The 19369-nt window shown below is 37.2% G+C and overlaps 2 protein-coding genes across 2 annotated transcripts; both read right to left on the reverse strand.

The window, feature by feature from the left end:
• Positions 1-1445: 1445 nt before the first annotated feature.
• On the reverse strand, positions 1446-12489 carry LOC135672927 (protein IQ-DOMAIN 5-like). Its single transcript, XM_065181429.1, has 7 exons — positions 12337-12489; positions 9749-9866; positions 8554-8802; positions 6825-7052; positions 6086-6199; positions 2831-3326; positions 1446-1891 (listed from the first exon to the last, which is right to left on the reverse strand). The coding sequence occupies exons 2-7, from the start codon at positions 9830-9832 to the stop codon at positions 1743-1745; spliced, it is 1320 nt and encodes a 439-aa protein (XP_065037501.1). The 5' UTR covers positions 9833-9866; positions 12337-12489; the 3' UTR covers positions 1446-1742.
• Positions 12490-13747: 1258 nt separating this feature from the next.
• LOC135672928 (uncharacterized) lies at positions 13748-18909 on the reverse strand. The gene is made up of 4 exons (XM_065181430.1): positions 18295-18909; positions 16623-16772; positions 15608-16264; positions 13748-15250 (listed from the first exon to the last, which is right to left on the reverse strand). The coding sequence occupies exons 1-4, from the start codon at positions 18625-18627 to the stop codon at positions 14183-14185; spliced, it is 2208 nt and encodes a 735-aa protein (XP_065037502.1). The 5' UTR covers positions 18628-18909; the 3' UTR covers positions 13748-14182.
• Positions 18910-19369: the final 460 nt, after the last annotated feature.

The following is a 19369-nucleotide window of genomic DNA, read 5'->3' on the forward strand; positions in this document are numbered from 1 at the left end:
TATTATAAAGTTATATATAAAATTACTAAATTGTACTTAAAAATTAAAAACTCATACCATCTAACCTTCTAACTATGGATATCTTCTTAAAGACAAATTACTAAAGTCTGTTAAATTATATATAATATATAATACACATAAATTATCCACACGATAATTCACATAAGAGGCAGCAAGTATGCATATAACACATGTAGATAGGTGTTATGTCAAGAAGGAAGAATACTAACCATGGAAGGAAGTGAATTGACCTAATTGCAAGTCTAAGAATATACTATTTGAGCAACAACACTACATTAATTCCTTCACTTAATTCATAGAAAAATTTATATATTATTTAATCTACTTTAGTTAAACCTCTTTAGTATTCCATATCCTTGAAACATCTAGTTCCATTTATCACTCAGCGAGAGATGAGGAGAGAGCACGATAAGAGGTGAGGCAAAGAGAGAGAAGAAAGAGGACAACGCACTAACACTTTGCATCTGCGTAGGCATCACTCGGCAACTGCATAGGCACCAACACAAATATAGAGCGACAAAAGTGTCGCTTGGCATCTGCATCGACGCTGATGTAAATGTAGAGCAACGTCACCCTTCCTTACATCGTTATCGGTGCCGACGTAGATGCAGAGCAACATCGCTCTATATTGACGTTAATGCAAATGTCGATCAATACTCTACATTTGTGTTAAAACCGATAAAGATGTCAAGTGACCCTTTCCAGCAATATCAATGCAAATGCAAAGCATCGTCATCCTCATCCTTTTCTCCCTTTATCTCAACTCTAGTCATCGCTCTTCCTCCTCAACCACAACAATCACTCACGACCCCCAACGACGCCATCGTCTGCCACCACTAAAATCGTAACTAGGACATTGAACTTAAATTTTTTACTTATCACACTGACGATGTCAAAATAAATGAAGTTAAATATTTTACTTTCATAATTATAAAAATTTTAATATATATTTTTAAATCTAAAGACTAAGATAATAAACAACATGAATAATATATAATTAGCTCAAAATAAATTGACTATCATAAGAAACAACAATAAGTTGTAAACCTTTACACCACAGGCGAATGCTAGCTTGCGACCATTTTAATTGACTTCATAAAAACCTGATAACAAAACGACTAAGCGGACAACATGGTAAAAAATGGAACAAATTTAAATACTCAAAACAAACACAAAACACAGAATTCACTGATAAGCAATAAGCTGTGTCTGCAAGTAGGAAAGTCCATTAATCTTTCTTTTGCATCTGAATAACTTAAAACTTTAGTGTCCAGTCTCATCGCCATACTAGAAGGATAATTAAAAACATCGACCCGAACATTAAGGTCATAATAGCATCTCACATAATAGTTGACTTTACAAGTCAACTATGTGAATGATTCACATGGAAATAGTATCTATCACGAGGAAGAATCATCACTCGGTTCATCCAAAACATAGCCATTATATTTATAGTCCGCACAGAAAAGGGATCCAGAAATATTTGGTAGACTCGGCAGTAGGTAAAAAGTGACAATTACATATCTCGAAATCACAACAACAAATACGTACCAACCGATAATACTACAGAATCATCAACCACCACCAGTCCTCTGGTCTTCGGCGTCCAGAAGATAGAGTTGTAGAGAATAATAGGACCATGACGTACCGAAACAAGATCATGTGAATATGTACAGATGGAACATTGGATACAGCAGTGGAAAAATCTTAGAACCAGCTACTCATATCTGCACATTCGGTCTCTCTGAAGCTGGATCCTTCGGACTCTTTTGGTGTTTAGTCTCAGATTTTTGTGGATCTTTAAGGGGCCTCTGAATCGTTGACCTGTTCACTGCAACTTTGTTTGCAGTGTGTTTTCCTGCTCCTAAACCTGTTTGACATCAGTAACATGCGCTTGTAAAAACCCTAAATTTGTTCAGCAGTTGATTCAGGTTTTGCATGCAGGGTATTGCAGCATCAAATTGACCCGAACCAAGCAGAAGCAGTTACCAAATAAAACAACCAAGTGCGAAAGAGGAAAGAGATCTACTTTCCTGGGTTAGCAATTGGATACATGTATTTAAACCCCTACAAAATTTGCAAATTATTCCCTTAAGTCTTCATATTTGTATGTTACTCACTGAATTTCCAAACCACAATTCATACATGTCCTTTGAGTGCATTTAAATATATGATCCGAAAAGTTTCTTCTTCTAAAAACAAGCCATCAATAAGTACATATTATCTAATTTTTTCAACCATTTCTTCCTCCTAGGAATCATAAAAGAAATTCCATGTCTTCTCTCCTAAACCTTTCTATTGCCACATTCCAAATCTACACAAATTCCAAACTTCAGTCCTTTCTATTCTTCTAGATCATTAAGTTTTTCCATCATTATCGTTATTTTATTTCAATTATAAGGTTTTGGGATGTAATTTAAATAGTTTAAGGGGCTGAGTTCTTGTAAATTTCAAAATTATAATGGAGATTTATTGAATCCAAAACCAAAAGGTTCATCAGAGAATAAGGAGTATCAAATATATTTGCCAATAGAATTGGAAATATGAGTAAGAATCAAGTAGTTTTAGCACTGTAGTTGCATAAACCACGATCATTAGAATTAATATACGAAGAAAAAACTAGAATCCTGATTATCTCAATGCCAAATGCACATAAAATCATTATATGGTACACAAAAGGTACCTGATAATGACCCCTGACAAATAAGAGAATAACAAATAGCATGCTCACTTCAAGAAAAGAAAAGTGCTACAGTTGCAAATTACAAATTAATATGCAAGGATGATAAATTTCTTGAAACAAACATACCACTGTTTGGTAAGGACAACCTCTTAGCCTGTGATTCCAGCTGAAAGGGCCTCTCCTTTGGATTGCTATAAGATCGAGCGCCAACTCCAGATGCTCGAGATGTGGCTTCTGCATAAACCTCCTCTAATGATGGCTTTTGTTTTGGCTTACCTAATGGGAAAGAAGGGGCCAGCACACTAGCAGACCAGTTTGATGAGGAATTGCTTCCATCAGACGCCGACGGTAGTGATTTATGGATTAACGTATTGGAATGAAGAGTTGAAATGGGTCTCTTGCCAGTGGATTTGTATAGGGTTTTAATTCCACTGATTCCCCCCTTTTCTTCAGCTTTTCCATTCTCATTAACCTTAACCCCATCTTTAAGACTAATATCAAGGAACCTATTTTCCCATGGACGAACTGCCATCCATCTTTCTAACCAGTTCCAACCCCAGCTATCTTTATCTGGTTCAAAACCTGCAGCAGCAGCAGCTGCCTTCCTGGAACCTGCTTGCCACTAGAGCACAACTAAATTCAAAATTCAACAGTTCAACTAATATACAGGATCAGAAACAAAAGTGAAAAAAAATCATAGCTCATAAATTGCTTTCATTTATAATAAAGCACCATAGAGAAACTTGATGTTACTTTAAAGTTTAAATAAAAACAATTTAACATAGAAAAGACCCAACTAAGTATAGCTTCATGTTGCTGACAAACCTGCACTGTTACAACAGCTGCTTCCATGACAGTAAAATGTTGCAAATCAAATTTATACGTACACATAAAAATATATAAGAAAAGAGTGCATAACACTGATTTGACAAATAAAAATAATCTAATTCCCTAATTGTTCATGTCTTGATCTTCCTTTGCTGATGTCAGACATGTTTATACATAGTTATAGGCTTTAAGCAAAGTGTAGTTCAACAAATAATGTCAAAAAGTGTTGATTAAAATATAACATCTTCTAACCAAATTAATACAGATTATTCTTCTGACATACCTGTTATTGAGTGTGACTAATGAAAAATAGATAGTGAACCTCTACTCAGTTAGAAAATATGTGAAACTCACTAGAAATAAGGACCCCAGGTGATATAGAAACACGGGCCAGTTCATGTTGGTGGGTTCAACATTCTCTAGTTTTGGATATTATGCATAAAAAGCAAAAAGCCTAACAAGAAAGTGTGAATTCTTTATATAGTTATTAACACAAAAAGGAAAACCCTGTGGCGTGCTAATGAAAGATTAAGAAATAGACATAATCATTTACAGAGGGGAATTACTAAAGGTTATCATTGTTACAACTTACAACTGAAATAAATAAATTTAATTAGAATTGTTTTAAAATAAATATCATTGGACACCAAACCACATCTTAGACAGTCCATTTTGACTTACAAAAAATCTAGAAATAATAATGTAAATCATATGAAATTCATGTCATAACCAAACAGTTATACCATCACAAAGGAGAGTGGCTAATAAAATCAAGGTAATTTGGCTTATATACAATGTGGAGATTTTGAGCATCTTGCAGGTACCAAAACTCAAAGGCATCAATATTCAATTGAAGCAGAATGCAGAACGGGCAGAGAATGGTAACAAAGAGATCAGCAGATTAACTGAATGTAAGCATGGCAATGTAAATTCTCTGTTATCAGTTAAATAAAAAATTTTGAAGTTTTCTTTAAGTCTTCTATAGGAATAAGCATTTAGAAGAATAAGTATTTGAATGTTGCACCAACACCTTTATGTTGTTGAACATTTTAAAAGCCCAGTCAAATAATTAAGAAAAAAATTCTTAAAGGAGCCTACCATAATAAATCCAATCCCAAAACTCACTTATGTGAACTAATCCCAAAATCAACAACAAATTAAAAAGAGAATGCTCACTTATTAAAACTATGGATTGATCAAATCTAAGATTAAGATAAAGATACCTATAGTCCCCTACCAAGTGCTACCAACAATTTAAGATACCATATAAGCCACTATCCACCATCAAGGTGTATCTTCTGAGTTATCATTTTGAAGATTTGACCAATGTGGTTTTGGGTTTGGATACTAACTCCATGAAAACCATGTTGGGAACTACTGTGTGTGCTAGGACACTTCTGCCTAGTAGAGATAGGTGTTGGATGGTTGCCACTGCATCACAGGCCAGGACACCTATAGCGGATCCTAGCGATGCACGTGAATTTTTGTTTGGCACAACAACATAATGTATATGAATGAGGATTATCCTGATAACCCAAAAGTAGTCCCATATCACATGCAAGCTATAACTTCTTAAACGACTCAATGTTCACCCGCAAAAGAGCACATTCTAGGTAAACGAGTCAATGTTCACCTGCAAAATACAATTGGAACTTAAACTTTCCACTTTCTATAGGATTAGAGCTTTTCCAGTTTCCTAATAATGATTAGAAAAATATGACAATGATGTTAACATTGGAGCCGATAGTGTGGAAATTTCTGCCCAACAAGTTGTATCAAAACCTAAGATTTGTTGCTGATCAAGCTTCATGAGTATAAGACTCCCATGGATTTGTCAGCTTAATATAGTTGACTCAGTCATACAGTTGAACCCTGACCCAATGATTACTTGATTAGTATAACTGGATCACTTGTAAAGCAAGTGACTAAATTGAGTCACTGGGAAGATATGAGATTCTCTCCAACAGACAATGACTTAGATCACTTGTCATGAAAATAGTTGCTTCCAAGGCATATAGTTGAGTTAATTGCATGCATTGCATGTTTAATGATTAGCCACATAGCTTACTAGTTGATAGAGAATGTTTATATAATGTGTGGTAAGAACCTGCATACAAGAGAGAAATTCTTAGGGCAAGTAAAAATGGTTAGTTTCACACGAATACAAGTATAGAAGGTCGGGCAAGCTTTTGTAATATAATGGCATCTGGATACCATACTAAGACTGGTTGGTTGTGGCACATTCAAGTGACAGTTTCTCCCTCAATACTAAGACTGACAAGTAGAGGTGGGTCGTCAAAGAAAAGAACACTTTTCAAGTTTCCTTGGTTATAATTAACTAGCCAAGTAGTCATGTTCTGTCCCATTTAAGTGGAAACAGCAAGAGTAATTTAGCAAAATTAATCAATCTAATGCAAAAAATTGGAAGAAAAACTAGAATATGAGTTCCTTATAGCCCAATGTATTGCCATGGTAAAGAATCAGCATCTCAAACATATGAATTTCATAATCCAGATGTCCTCAGCATGATTATATGTTTATACTGGAGGATACCTGATGAGTGACAGCATATGCCATGGCTCTCTCACGCTTGGCTGCAGCTTGTTGCCTCTTCAGCAATTTTGCCTGAATTTCCTCTACAGAGCCAACACTGTCACACCAGCCCTCCTGAATTCAGACCATAAACTTGAGAATTACTCTGATTGGCTTAAACCACATAAGAAAACAAAGATGCAGGAGCACAAAATTCTCAGAACTAGGCAAATGCTAAAGTATTTTACAATCTCATTTATTCAAGTTAAACAATGAAAGGAAAAATGAATGAAAACAAGAAAATGTTGGGAGAATTAACATGCTGGAAGAAAATTTCGTTAGGCACACACAAATTGCAATGCCTGCTTACTGGAGACACTGGTTAGTCTCCTTTAATTAGGCAACTTGTTGGGAAAATCTGGTGAAGAACAACACATAACCTACCAGAATATACCTGAAGCTATGACAAAGAACTCAGTATCACACGAAAATTACAGACTGTCAGACTCCTATAAAAATAAGTCTGTGCCGAAAGAAATTTCTTGCCAAACACAAGTAAAATTCCTGCTTACTGCTAAAGCAAGTTCTTAAATAATCAGGTAACATTTTGGTGTATATTTAGTACAGAAGAAAGATCTAGAGAGAAGGAGCATCTAAGAAGCTCAGTCCTACCTGAGGCTATTTACAGAAGAAACTGAAATTACAGAAGGTAGAAATCTTACTTTATTCATATTGTGGCTTTCATCTTTAGAAATCTTACCTCTATTTCTCTCACATGTGCTTCATGTGATTGTTGTTCCTGAACTTGTTGACACCCCAATTGGCTTTCTAATGCCATGCGAACTCGCCTAGCTCTTACACGGGCCTGAACTCGTACTAGCGCTTGCATGCAGCGAAGTGTTATTGCAGCCTGTTTTCTCACAGCATGACCCCTAACAAGGGCCTGTAATCTAACTAGCCCTTTTAGAGCTCGCAATGCTCTTCTAGCCTGAAATGGAGATAAATTCCAGCAATTAAAGAAACAAAATACAGTAAACAAATAGTATATATAGTAGAAGAAAAAAAAAACAAAGAAGCTAGTGAACTTTTTGACTGACACAATTAATCTCATGATGCTGACTACAAAAGGCTGCAGCTAATGTTGGTTATTGATTTTTTTATACTACAATTTCTCCAAGAATAATCCCAAAGCACATGCTGGATGATTTTGGAACAAATGTTTATTTTCATTTTTCATCACCTTAAATGCTATGATAATATCAAATTATCAATGCTTTTCACCAGTGATATGACTTTTAGCTATAGATCATGTTTCACTTGGGGTAAGGCTGCACAAAATATGCAATAGGTATGACTGGCAGTCTCAAGTTGCTACTCAAGTTCTAGATAAGACAAACTAAAAGAAAGGTAACCCTAGAACCTAAAAGTGCTATCCTTCTTGGTTGATGTTTAAGCTCATGCTGCCAAGGAACAAGTAAAGCTCACCTTGACATGAAATAGAGAAGAGAAAACAACAAATGTTGCTATAAGAGTTGATGTTCATCTGAAAAACACATAAAGCCAAAGAGCCAAGGGCATACTAAAAGATTTTCTATTTGGGTGCTCTACTAGGAATTCGAGAAGATGGAGTTACTTCACTTCCAATGGAGAATTATTCAGTTTTTAGTTGTGACTTAGAATCATGGTAGATAAACATATTTGAGTGTTTAGAAGTCTCAACATTCATGAGTTCATTGATCTTTATACCTGATTCATTATACTGCAACAAACAACATATAATGGCAAAGGGAACAGATTTATTACTCTTGTTAACTCCATTTATAACTTTTGAACTAAATGAGCATCCATGTGTCGGTCATTAGTTAAAGCCCATTAATCGTTGATCAGTAACTAAGTCTTCATGGCTAGTCACGGTAGATAATTTTTGGCTTAAGCTTTAAAGTATCAATTTACAGAAGGAGATAATTGCCTCTTTGACAAGGATTTCAATGCAGCTCTCTTCCTTTAATAGATTTATGGAAGATGACTTTTTGCCTCACGGTAACATTTGTGAATCCAAGCTTAAGATTTGATGTATTAATTTACAGTAGCAGATAACTGTCTTTTTTCTGAGTTGACTAGCAGTGGAAAAAAGACCCTTTTCTTTTAGTGATTATTGGAAGATGACAATATGGCTCAATGAAACAATCACATGGGCAAGCAAGTTTTAGCATCTTATCTTGATGAAATGTAGCTTACTGATGCTGATGCTGATTTCCTGATAATTAGTGCTTTTCAACAACAAAAGGTTAGCTAGATGAAATAGATAAACATTTACCCATAACATTGGTTTAGTCACTGCCTGATTCATGATTAGTGTTACTATCTTACTCATATAATGATACCTCTTACTGTTGCAATTCTCATTGCAGGAATTATACTAATGCACAGTATTTGAAGAATCTTGCTTAAGCGTTTGCAGTATATTAAACACAAAGTCACTGACATACCAGGAATGCTCGAAAAGCAGATTGAATAACTACGGCAGCCCACTCCTCTCTCATGCTCTGTTGAGTTTGATAGGCCAATTGTCTATTTTCTGATATGGTGGGAGAGGAAGCGGAGTTTGAATTTGACTGAATGTTAGCATTGCCAGCATATGGAGCCACTGCAGGAGCAAACTCATCTTCCATCATAACACAATCAAGGCCAACAGAGTTTTTCTTCTGGCTACACAAACTATTGGCTGAGGCACTTTTCTGCAATGATCTCAGATGATGAGACAGAGAAGTACTCAAATAGAGATATGCACAAACAAAAACAGAACACCATTTACAAGGATAAATTAGGAAATGGAAAGTAGTATATTATTATTTTAGAGAAACTGATTATAAGGAACTGATTATATATTTTACTTTTCATCATTTAGATCTATGGTTACTCCCTGTATTATATTGACTTGCCGTATTATATGTTGCTTCCAGCCAACATAATGTCTATCCTTGCAACTAAAAGTCACAAACTGAGGCATAACAGGTGATGTGTCACAAGTAGAGTTTGCCCCAAAATGCATTTGTCAATGTCTGCATTATCTTTCAAGAAACTTTATAAGAGTAAACAAACTATCGGCGTGTGAACTGGCTGGACAGCACTTAATACAGTCCAGATTTACAAACTTAGTCTAATACTTAATGGACACGAAACAAGTAGTGGTTTAAAAATTTAACAAGACTCGTCTCAGATTTGAAAACCATTTAGTTGAGCTAGTTGACATCATGTACTGTGGAGATCATAGCTATATTGAAGACCTAGCTCCAAGTTCCTTTGGGACAATAGGGCTACTGCCGGGCTGACCAAATGGTACACTAGTGCTGAGCTCGATCTTAGTTCAGGTTGTGCAGCCAATCAGTTGACAACACCATTCTTGACACTGTTCTCCTTTTTCCAGGCTTAAGATCAAACAGATAAGAAAATTGATTGTTGAATAGTCCATGTTATGTGACCCCAACACTATTGGCATATGTTATTTCATCCAGGATAAGTTTGGAAACAGAGCATCTAGTATTGAGGTAAGCATATCTATAAAATCAGTGCCATAGTAAGATTCTCAAAGATAGGTCAGTCAACTCAAAGTAGAAGAGCATGAAACAATTTTCTTGGAACTTTGTATTATGACCATACATGCAAAAGAAAAGGTCTACCCACATTTTTGCCATTTTCTGGACGTTGTAAATTCTCTTGTTTCCTTATGCCAACCAATGATCTAAGCCATTTTGAAGAAATACCCATGATATGTTTCAGTTAAGCTTCAGATGACAATGACCTGCCAAAAAAATGACAATAAAGTTAGGATATAGTCAACAGTTTGCTATTCTTCTCTGCCAAGACAGATGACAGATATGAGCATCAAATATATCAAATCAGAGTGCTAGTTAGGAGATCATATACCTACCTAAAGTTCAGAACCAATTTTGTGGCAGAACTAACAAAGTAACAAAAAGAATGGCATAATTGCAAAAAGAAAGCAAACTGCAAATTTTATGTGACTTGAATACTTCAAGCTGAAACTCATTTGTTGGTATTAAAACTAAGATTGTCAAATCAAGATTAAAATTGAGATTGGCATAAGGATTAGGATCAAGATTCAGCCAGATCCTGAAAGGGTTGGATTAGTTTTTCTCGGAGTAATATAAATTAGCTGAAAATTAATCAAAATCAAAATCCATTAGAGAACTTTTTGAACAAATTGGAAATTAGACAAAGTTAGCTGTAATCAACCAGAAACTGATTGCAATCAACCAAGACTGGCTGATTTATCAAATTCTTTCAATGTTCTAGTATCCATTCTGATAAATGAACCATGATGCTAAGCGTGAATCATCACCCTTAAAGCTAATCAAACTAAATATGAAGACAACTTAGGCAGTACCATCCAACAACATGACACTAGAATTGTCTGGTGCAGATGCACTAGCTTTTGGTACAAAGATAATATCTGATGAAATTCCCCCGCTATAAAAAGTTCTCCTGGATTGAAATCATCAATATTTTGGAAAATCAAGTCAGCTGCATGGAATTATTACTGTGGAAACACGTACTCGATGCAACAAACTCTATTTTAGGGTTGGGTTAATTTAAGTTAAGGACCATATTCATCTTATTAGCTAATCTTATATTTCTGGACTTTTTGTTCAATTTGTTTTAATCTTACTTTTACATTATATATAGTCCAATACAAAGTGTTTTTGGTCCTTTTTGAGCCGATATAGGAGTCAAAATTGAGAAGTGATTAATTAGAGTTAAGACTAATACACCTTGCTAAAGACTTGGACTTCAGTCAGAGGCCACCTTCCACCTCCTTGAAGCCATCTCAGTAAGTCCCAAAACAGAACTCAAGGCTAATAGGATTCCATGGTACATTAATAATGGATTATTTCTGTCAAAGGAAGAGGTTATGAGTAATTTTGTTATGAAACAACAATGTGTTCTCTTGCTAAATAATGGCCCACCTTGAGCCCTTCTGAGATTCAGCTTATGCTAGAGAAGGCTCAGTCATACCACAAGAGAAACATTTACATTTTTGGTTGTGTCATAAAGGGAAGCCTTCTATTTAAGGATAGCTTTCAACCGTGCTCTCCTGTTTTGCTTTTTCCTGATGAGTAACGATATGTACTGCGACTCTTAAGTGTGATTTAAAGCACAAATCATCAACGTATCATGCATCAAGGTGGTGAAAGGGGCTGAGGTTGGAGATGGTGTGCTTTTGGAAGTGCACCACGTCCATGAATCATGACTTTAGTCGTGCAATGAGCTTCGGTATGCAGCATTTTTGTTTTCCACCAGCATATTTAGTGTATTTTTAATCAGTTATCACTATCTTTCCATTCTTCAGACAAAGAGCCTCTAAATGAAGAAAAATCTGATCCATGGGGATCAAGAAAGGTTCTGTTATTGAAGGAAGTTTTCAGTGCACATGATAAAATCGGTCAATTATCAAAAAGACCAACTGATATGGACTACTTGGTTAAGAAAGAATCTAAATAAATATGGAAGGGTGGGAATTAGAAACCTGACAACCTGACAGGATTATCAGACAAGTCCATTCTTTTAAATTCTACGTAAGTGATGCATAGAATTTTCAGCAAAAAGACAGAAGAAGATGCGAAGCGATCACCAGATCCAAAACGGGTGTAACGCATGAGACAACGATCAAAAAGACAAAAATGCAAGCAACTAGATAAGACTACAAATAAAACATAATCAAGTAATCCAGTGAGAATTCTCTCGATTTCACCGTGAGAAGCCAAATCCAGAACAAGTGACTGGAGTTCGTTAAGAATTTGCAGACGGCTTACATCAAAAGATGGGGCCCTGAAAGAAACTCTTACTCGAGATGTAGCCGAATCTACTCCAAAGCATTCCAGATCGCAACAACCATTTCACTTCAGAACAAGCAAAATCCGACTTTTGGCCTAGGACTGGCAGCTCATACTACTCATCTAATCTATCGAGGAACCAAAATCCCGGGAAAACAGCTTTAAAACAAACAATTCCATCCAAGGAGTAAAAAGGGAGAAGGAAGCACAAACGACCAGGATTCGGCCGGAGTACCAAGAAGATCCCACGCGGCCCAATGCATAAAGGAGATGAAACCGGGAGTCCGAATCGGACGGCATCGAGAAGGAGGGAGACGAAGCACGGGCGCAGATCCGACCATACGCGAGTCGACACGAAATCCAACAAGCGGGAGGGAAGGGATAGTTTTGGAGAAGGGATTCGAATCCAGAGCGCACCTCAGGAAATCGATTCGTGGGATCTACCCCTATGGCTTGTTCGAGCTTTCCCTGCTCCTCCTTTTGCTGGTGGCCGGCAATTTCCCCTGTCACCCTGTCTCGCTCAGACGCTTTACTTCCTCTTCTTTTGCACCCTCCCGTAGTCGAGCAGTCGCTGGCGATCGTTTTGGTTTTTGGTTAGAGGATTAAAAGCCAAAAAGGTGGCCTTTTTATTTGCTCATCTCTGCAATATGTAAACTGTCATTTCTACCCCTGTATATTGCGTACAATTGCAAAGGGTAAGACAAAGTCCACGGCCATGAATCCGACATATCCGAATCCGTTTCAGCCCTGATTCGAGTACTTTCGTTATATTTATATTCATATCAACGCCCAATTCATCAGTTTCTTAATCCAACTAAGTGGATTTGATATCCAAAAATAATAATCTGCTACCATTTAAGAATCGAAATTATATATGTACATATTAATTTCATTTCTAATCATCAATTCGGGCTAATTATAGGTTATCCCTTATAATTTGATTTTATTAGCATCATAGTTTTTGTACTTAAAAAATTTATATTATCATTTTTATAATTTTAAAAATAAAATAAATAATTATATTTATGTTAATATTAGAAAACATAATATATGACATCACGTGTTAGATCGATACGAAAGTGATAAGTAAAAAGATAAATTTAATATTATTTTTATTTCAAATAATTTTATCGATAAAAATATAATTTTAATATCCTACGTGTTGAAAATGAAAGGAATATTGAAATTACTTTTTGCTCATCACTTTCGCATTGATCCAACGTGTAGTGTCATATGTTGTGTCTTTTGTCAATGCAGTTGACAACGCTAAGATAAATAAAATTAGATATTAATAGAATTCATGAGATAATATGTAATTAGCCACATCAATTCACTCCATGGAGTCAACCTAGCTCGTTTCTTGAACGTCATCGTCAACTCTAATACCAATCAATCTTAGGATTGATATTAAAGTTAAAATAAAATTTTTGATCTCCTATCATACTTAATCATATTAGGACACGAAGTATTATTGATCATCCCGGATCATCGTATATACATTCAACTGTATAGAGGAAAAAAAATCAAATGTCAAAAATGCAGATAGGAAGAGGATGGAATTTGATTGCAGCCCATTAAAACCAAAAAAAGAAAAAGAAATGAATAAGGGAAAAAGGTAATGGCATCAATTTAGTGAGCTCTAAGGCAAGGGAAACAAAAAGAGGCAACAACCATTGACAACTACAAATCTCAAGGCAAATTGTGAGCATTGTATGACAGTACATACTGCTTCAAAAGAATTGCTTGTTTGCTCTTCGTTCAAACAAAAACCAAGCATTTCATAAACTATAAAACAATTATGAAAACAAGGAGTTAGAAAAAGGAGAAGTATCAGCAAAATAATCATTCATCATTTATGTATTTATGTAGTTCATCATAACCATGCAATACAGATCCATTCCTCGATACAAGAAGAGTGAACAGCATGTAGAAAACAAGGCTCCAGTGAGCATCAACCAAAATCAAAGTAGCCATATAGGTGGAGTGGAACATTAGTTAAACTATGACTGTTCATTAGGTACTAATTGCTACCATGAGCAGACCATAAGAACACGTTCATACACACCATTGAATGCAACTTTACCAGGGGCTGGAAGCAGCAGTCACTATCGTTAGTCGAGGTTAAAGAAAGTTTGATCGATTGTTCTTGATGGGATCTCTATTTGCCTTTACCCATCAAAGTCAAATAAGCAGACCTACGTAATACCAAAGATACGAGAAAAAAAGAGAGCCAGAATCACAGTCAGCCCTCGCATCATAGATTCTATGCAACCAGAACTGCAGGTGTGGATGTAAATGCTACTGCTGGTTCGATCAGCCATGATAATTCAGGGACAGCATTTGCTGCTGAGGATAGATTGGACAAACTAAGCTCATCGGATGATTCTGTGTAGTGGAACTCGATCTGAAGGCGGTGATGCAGAGGAGTGGAAGATACCCGTCCTTTCTTGATATCAGCTTGCAGTTCCCTGATTGGAATTGCTGCTAAGAAACTCTTGATATACTCCTTGCATGACTCCTTTCCCATAAACACAAGGTCCCCCTCCACAGCATTTCCTTTTTCCTGTTTCAAGTTACCGGCAACACCGTGTCCTACTGCTGTGGCCTCACCGTTAACAGTCTTGCTGTCACTAGGAACCTTATGAATGGATGTGCTGTCATCAAACTTTAGTATGTATGCCTGTTGGCACCCCTCGTAGAGCCGCTCGCCGAGTGTGTCTAATATATAGTAAGCATCATGTTCAACCTTGAGGACGAAGAAGTGATCATTCCAACTTACTATATAAAGCATAGGCCTTCCATCACTCGAGCATTCTGACCGGCTGATCTCATCCCAGATGCTGTCGAAGGACATAGCTCCGTGTAAGAAGTCAAAGCCACTGTTGCTGTCAGGGGTATCAGGATGAAAGAATCCAATGAAAGATTTACTTGGAACGACAGAAATTGGTCGAATCTTAGCTTGAAGAACTGTCTCAAGGTCAAAGTGTTTGTCAGGAAAATGTTCCTGATATGCCTGGTTCTCGCAAAGGTTCCTCCACTCAAGAGAGCCTTCTCGGATAAGGCTATCGAACTGGGACTTGATAGGCATCATATCCTGGTTCCTGTGAAACCAGTCAGCAATGACTGCGACAAGAGCAGTGCATGCACTCTCACCACAGGCACGTTCGCTCCTCTGATCAATGGATGCAAAGAAGACCTGAGTGACAAGCTTCATGTGCCCATCGCGACTCACTAACTCCTTTGTTTCCCAGTTGCCTATGACGAAGTAGTCATCACCAAAATCAGATACTGATGATCGGTTCAAAGGACTAACATCATCCCCTTCGTGCCTCTGCAAGCAAATCATGTAAACATTTTTAGTTTCCCTTACAAATAGGTTACGAAATCAAAACTAAAAAACCAATGTAGAGCATTTTAGCCAGTAAACAATCCAAATAACATTCAATGACCGTCCCACATCTGGGGGGAACTCCAAAAGCCAATTACGACCACGAGACAATGTATAGGCAGACCACATTGCTACTTAACGGAAATGAATAGTATGGTAAACCATCTAAAGCTCTTATTCATCAAGAACGGGTAGACAGATCAGCCTATATTAGTACCAAATAAGAGAATCAATATATCTATCGATCAAGATAAAAGGAATTGATAGAAAATAAACCAAGAAAATCAGTGAGAAGCATACGCCTGCAAGAGATTCATCAGAACTCAGCTGCCGCCGATCATAGTCAATGTCATCACCTCCCTCTTCATATGCTTTCTTTAGCAATGGCTCTCCTTTAGGCTTAGGTGATCTAAAACTCAACTTCCTCTTTTTCCAAGGAAGAATCCTCCTCTTTAACACAGAAAGGTCAGGAACAAATAACATTGTGTCCTCCACATGCGAACAGCCAATATCTGATCTTCGATGATTGTAGCAGACCAGATCTTCATAAACTCCATTATCTATCCTCGTCCCATTTCCAATTTTATTAACAGATTGTAACGTACCATAGCTGAATGACTTCCTCATACTAGAATCCTCTTCAGTGTCGTCTAATTCATCAAGATCATCATCAGGGGAGTCTAAATCAGAAGGATAGGTATATTCTGCTTCATCACTCCTAGCAGAGCACTTTCCCTCGCTACCATCATCATCTTGGCATGTCTTTTTAGTCTTCAGGGTTGACACAAACTCAGTCAAAATTTTCACCTTCCTCAATCCGGCTTTAAGAGCAGATAGCTCATCTTTCTCAGAAGGAAGAACATCTCCAAAGGGAGGTGATAAGGGAGAAGTCAACGACCTCTGTATCATATCAGAAGAAAACTGGGAACTTCTCAATTCCAATATACTTAGAGCCAGCTGCAAAATGAACAACTTCACAAGTCACATTCTTAAGTTTGCCAAAATTCTTCTAACGAGGAGAAAAAAATAAATACAGGACACAAAAATTAGGACTTAGGGAAAGAAGAAATCAGATGGGCATGGGCGTGCTTAGGAAATTGTTTCATGAGAATGGATAAACAAAAACCCCACCATTCCCAACATTTCTTGGTGAATAAAAAGAAAAGAAATATCCAGGATATTGGCCTTCTAGCCTTACAAGGTAAAGCTGCATACATCTCCCGCGTTGGCGAGAGCACAGACTGAGACATAATGTACGACATAATTCTAGATTAATGTCATCAAGCATCAAAATCTAAGAAGTTTGTCAACATACATAAAGTGAGAGATGAGATTCAGTGACACCAGGAAGCAGCAATGGAAGGTTGAGCTCAGTCTCTTGTTCAGCAGTGGATGTGAATTCCACTATGTTTAGTGAAGCCATTCCAAGAACAGATTCCTTGTTCTTGGCACCATGGTTCAAACCCTAAATCAGAACGAAATCAGTTTAGCTCCTCCACACAAAATTCAACTGAACTTTTAATAGAAATAGACATCCCAAAAATGAAACCATCACAGTCATACACAAAACAGAAGAGAGAAAAAACAGTAATAAACTGAAAAGTAAAGCAGGTCTATATGCCATCAAGTAAAAGAACTGCATATCCTCCCTTCCAAAATGGCAACAATGAATCAGAGCAAGTCAGAAAGTAAGTTAGCTTAATCACTTTGAAAGTAAATTGAATGAAGAAGATATTAGCAGGTTAGAAAACTTTGGTAGCTTTGAACTAAAAGTTACAAATTTAATTATTAAGCAATCAAGCTCATCATGCTTTGTTGCAGCACATTTTCGTGCTAATTATCATCATGTTAGGAATTACTCATGATGATTTCTCTTGAGTGGATTTCTTTATTTTGGAACTATTATTCTCATTAAAGGCAATATATAGTCTAAGCATATCAGCATTCATTCTCAGGGAACAATAAAAAAAGTATGAAAAATGGCCAAAACCTTAATTCTCAATTCAAAGAAAAATAACAAATATTAGAGTACAAGCTGTTGGTGGATATAGATAGCTATTAGGCCAAACCAAAAACTAACCAAATAGAAACAGTTGACCTTTTTTTCACAAAGCAACGGCCGATCTCGAGCTGTAAGATGCAATTAGAAATCCAACAACAGGTGAAACTTGACAAAAACAACTAATTAAAAGATTCATCAGGTTTCTAAATAACTGATCAATAAGTAGAGAACAATCAACACTAAGGAATTAATAATTCACAAAATACAAAAGATATTTAAACCGAACAGGGTAAATTTTTTCGTGATGTTAGAGCTGCCGTGACACTCATAAACCCATGTGAAAAAGAAATAGAAGGCATGATCACACAAAAAAATTCTTGTTTCTCTAACATATACATGGAGGATTCCTTCGTTAAAAAAGAAAAGAAGAAATTTTTTAAAAGAATATTATGAAAAGGAAGTAAGATAAAGAAAAAACTTTCTGGGGGGCAAAAAAGGAAAAGGGAAGAAAAAGATTAAAGAAAATAAGAACAATAAACTAGTACACAACACCTAAAAGGCATGTCCAATATAAAGCTAGTCATTAGGTATTAGATATTACAAAGTTGTAAACGCATGCGACGGGGAGAATGGAGGAAGCAAGAAATAGAATCCCCATATGAAGGAATCGATTGTCTTCGATGATTTCAACACAACACGAAAAACGATGGCCCATAGGACACATCACAACCTCCACTAAAAATCATCCAAAAGCAATTTTTTAACAGCCTATTATCAAACCATATAGAAGGTTTAAGGACCAGCATTAATTTCAACAAAATTCGCCTAATGATGTAACCCAGAAGCAAAGTATCAGTGAGGAAGAACCCCGGTAAAAGAACAGTAAAAACTACCAATTTGTTGAGATAACAGTGCAAGAAAACAACAGTAGATGAAAAACGAACGGGGGAATCAGAGAACTGCAAGGGCCCATTTTTTGACTCACATTGAGCACGATAAATGTGATCTCCCATGGCTGGAACGAGCTCTCCTTGTGAGGAGTCAGGGTACAGACGGTCTCAAATTCCTCATTCCACTCCACAAGACCCCCATCCCCCACCTCCTCCTCCCTCGTCCGGTTCCTCCTCGCCATCCTCCTCAGCGAGCTCAGTGCCAACTTCGGCCCCTTCCACCTCACCTCCACAGCCACCTTCCTCCCCGTCCCCGATGCCTCATCCCGACCGCTCACCCCTTCAACCCTCCTCACGACGAGCCTAACCCGAAACTTCTTCGATAATAGCGGCGGCCATGGCCGCCACCGCATCATCCTCGACACCATCCCCGGCGCTAATCCAACCGCTTCGGAGCCCAACACGTGAACAGCCACCAGAAGCCAATCTCACGGACGGAACGCCCGAGAAAACCCACCGGATCGCCGGAGGAACGCCGAATCTCCACCGAGATGAGCCCAAATACCTCGAGAAAAACCACGCCTTTCCGCTAAAACCGATGAAGGATGGAAAATTCGATAGGTTTTGAATGAAAAAGGAAGGGTTTTGGCGGAGATTCAAGGAGAGATCGAGGGAAGGAGGGGGAAGAGTGAAGAAGAACAGCGTACAAAGGGATACAGACTTGAGCCATGAGGGGAAATATATATAAGCCGCGTTCGCCGTCTCGCTGTCGTTAACAGTTTTCTGTGATTTCTTATGCAGGTCGTATAACGGCTCTGTGACTTAACGGTAACGGTGAATGCGGACAAAGTCGTCTATAAAGCCATAATAATAATAATAATATCCATTTACATTCGATATTACTATTATATATATATATATATATATATATATATATATATATATATATATATATACGTATTCTTAAAGTTTCACATGGCATGTGATATCAGGGATGAGTCACAAGATGAAAACTAATTATTAGGAGTGATATGGCAAAACATGGCAGACCCAGCACAGCCGGACGAGACAGAAGCGGGTAACGGTTGAAGCTCGCCCATGCCCTGCGATCCCCCGATCTCCCACGCAACCCCCTGATCGACACGCTGCCCGAGGCTCTCCATACCCTGC

Source organism: Musa acuminata, chromosome BXJ1-5, assembly GCF_036884655.1.
Source record: "Musa acuminata AAA Group cultivar baxijiao chromosome BXJ1-5, Cavendish_Baxijiao_AAA, whole genome shotgun sequence".
Taxonomy (NCBI): domain Eukaryota; kingdom Viridiplantae; phylum Streptophyta; class Magnoliopsida; order Zingiberales; family Musaceae; genus Musa; species Musa acuminata.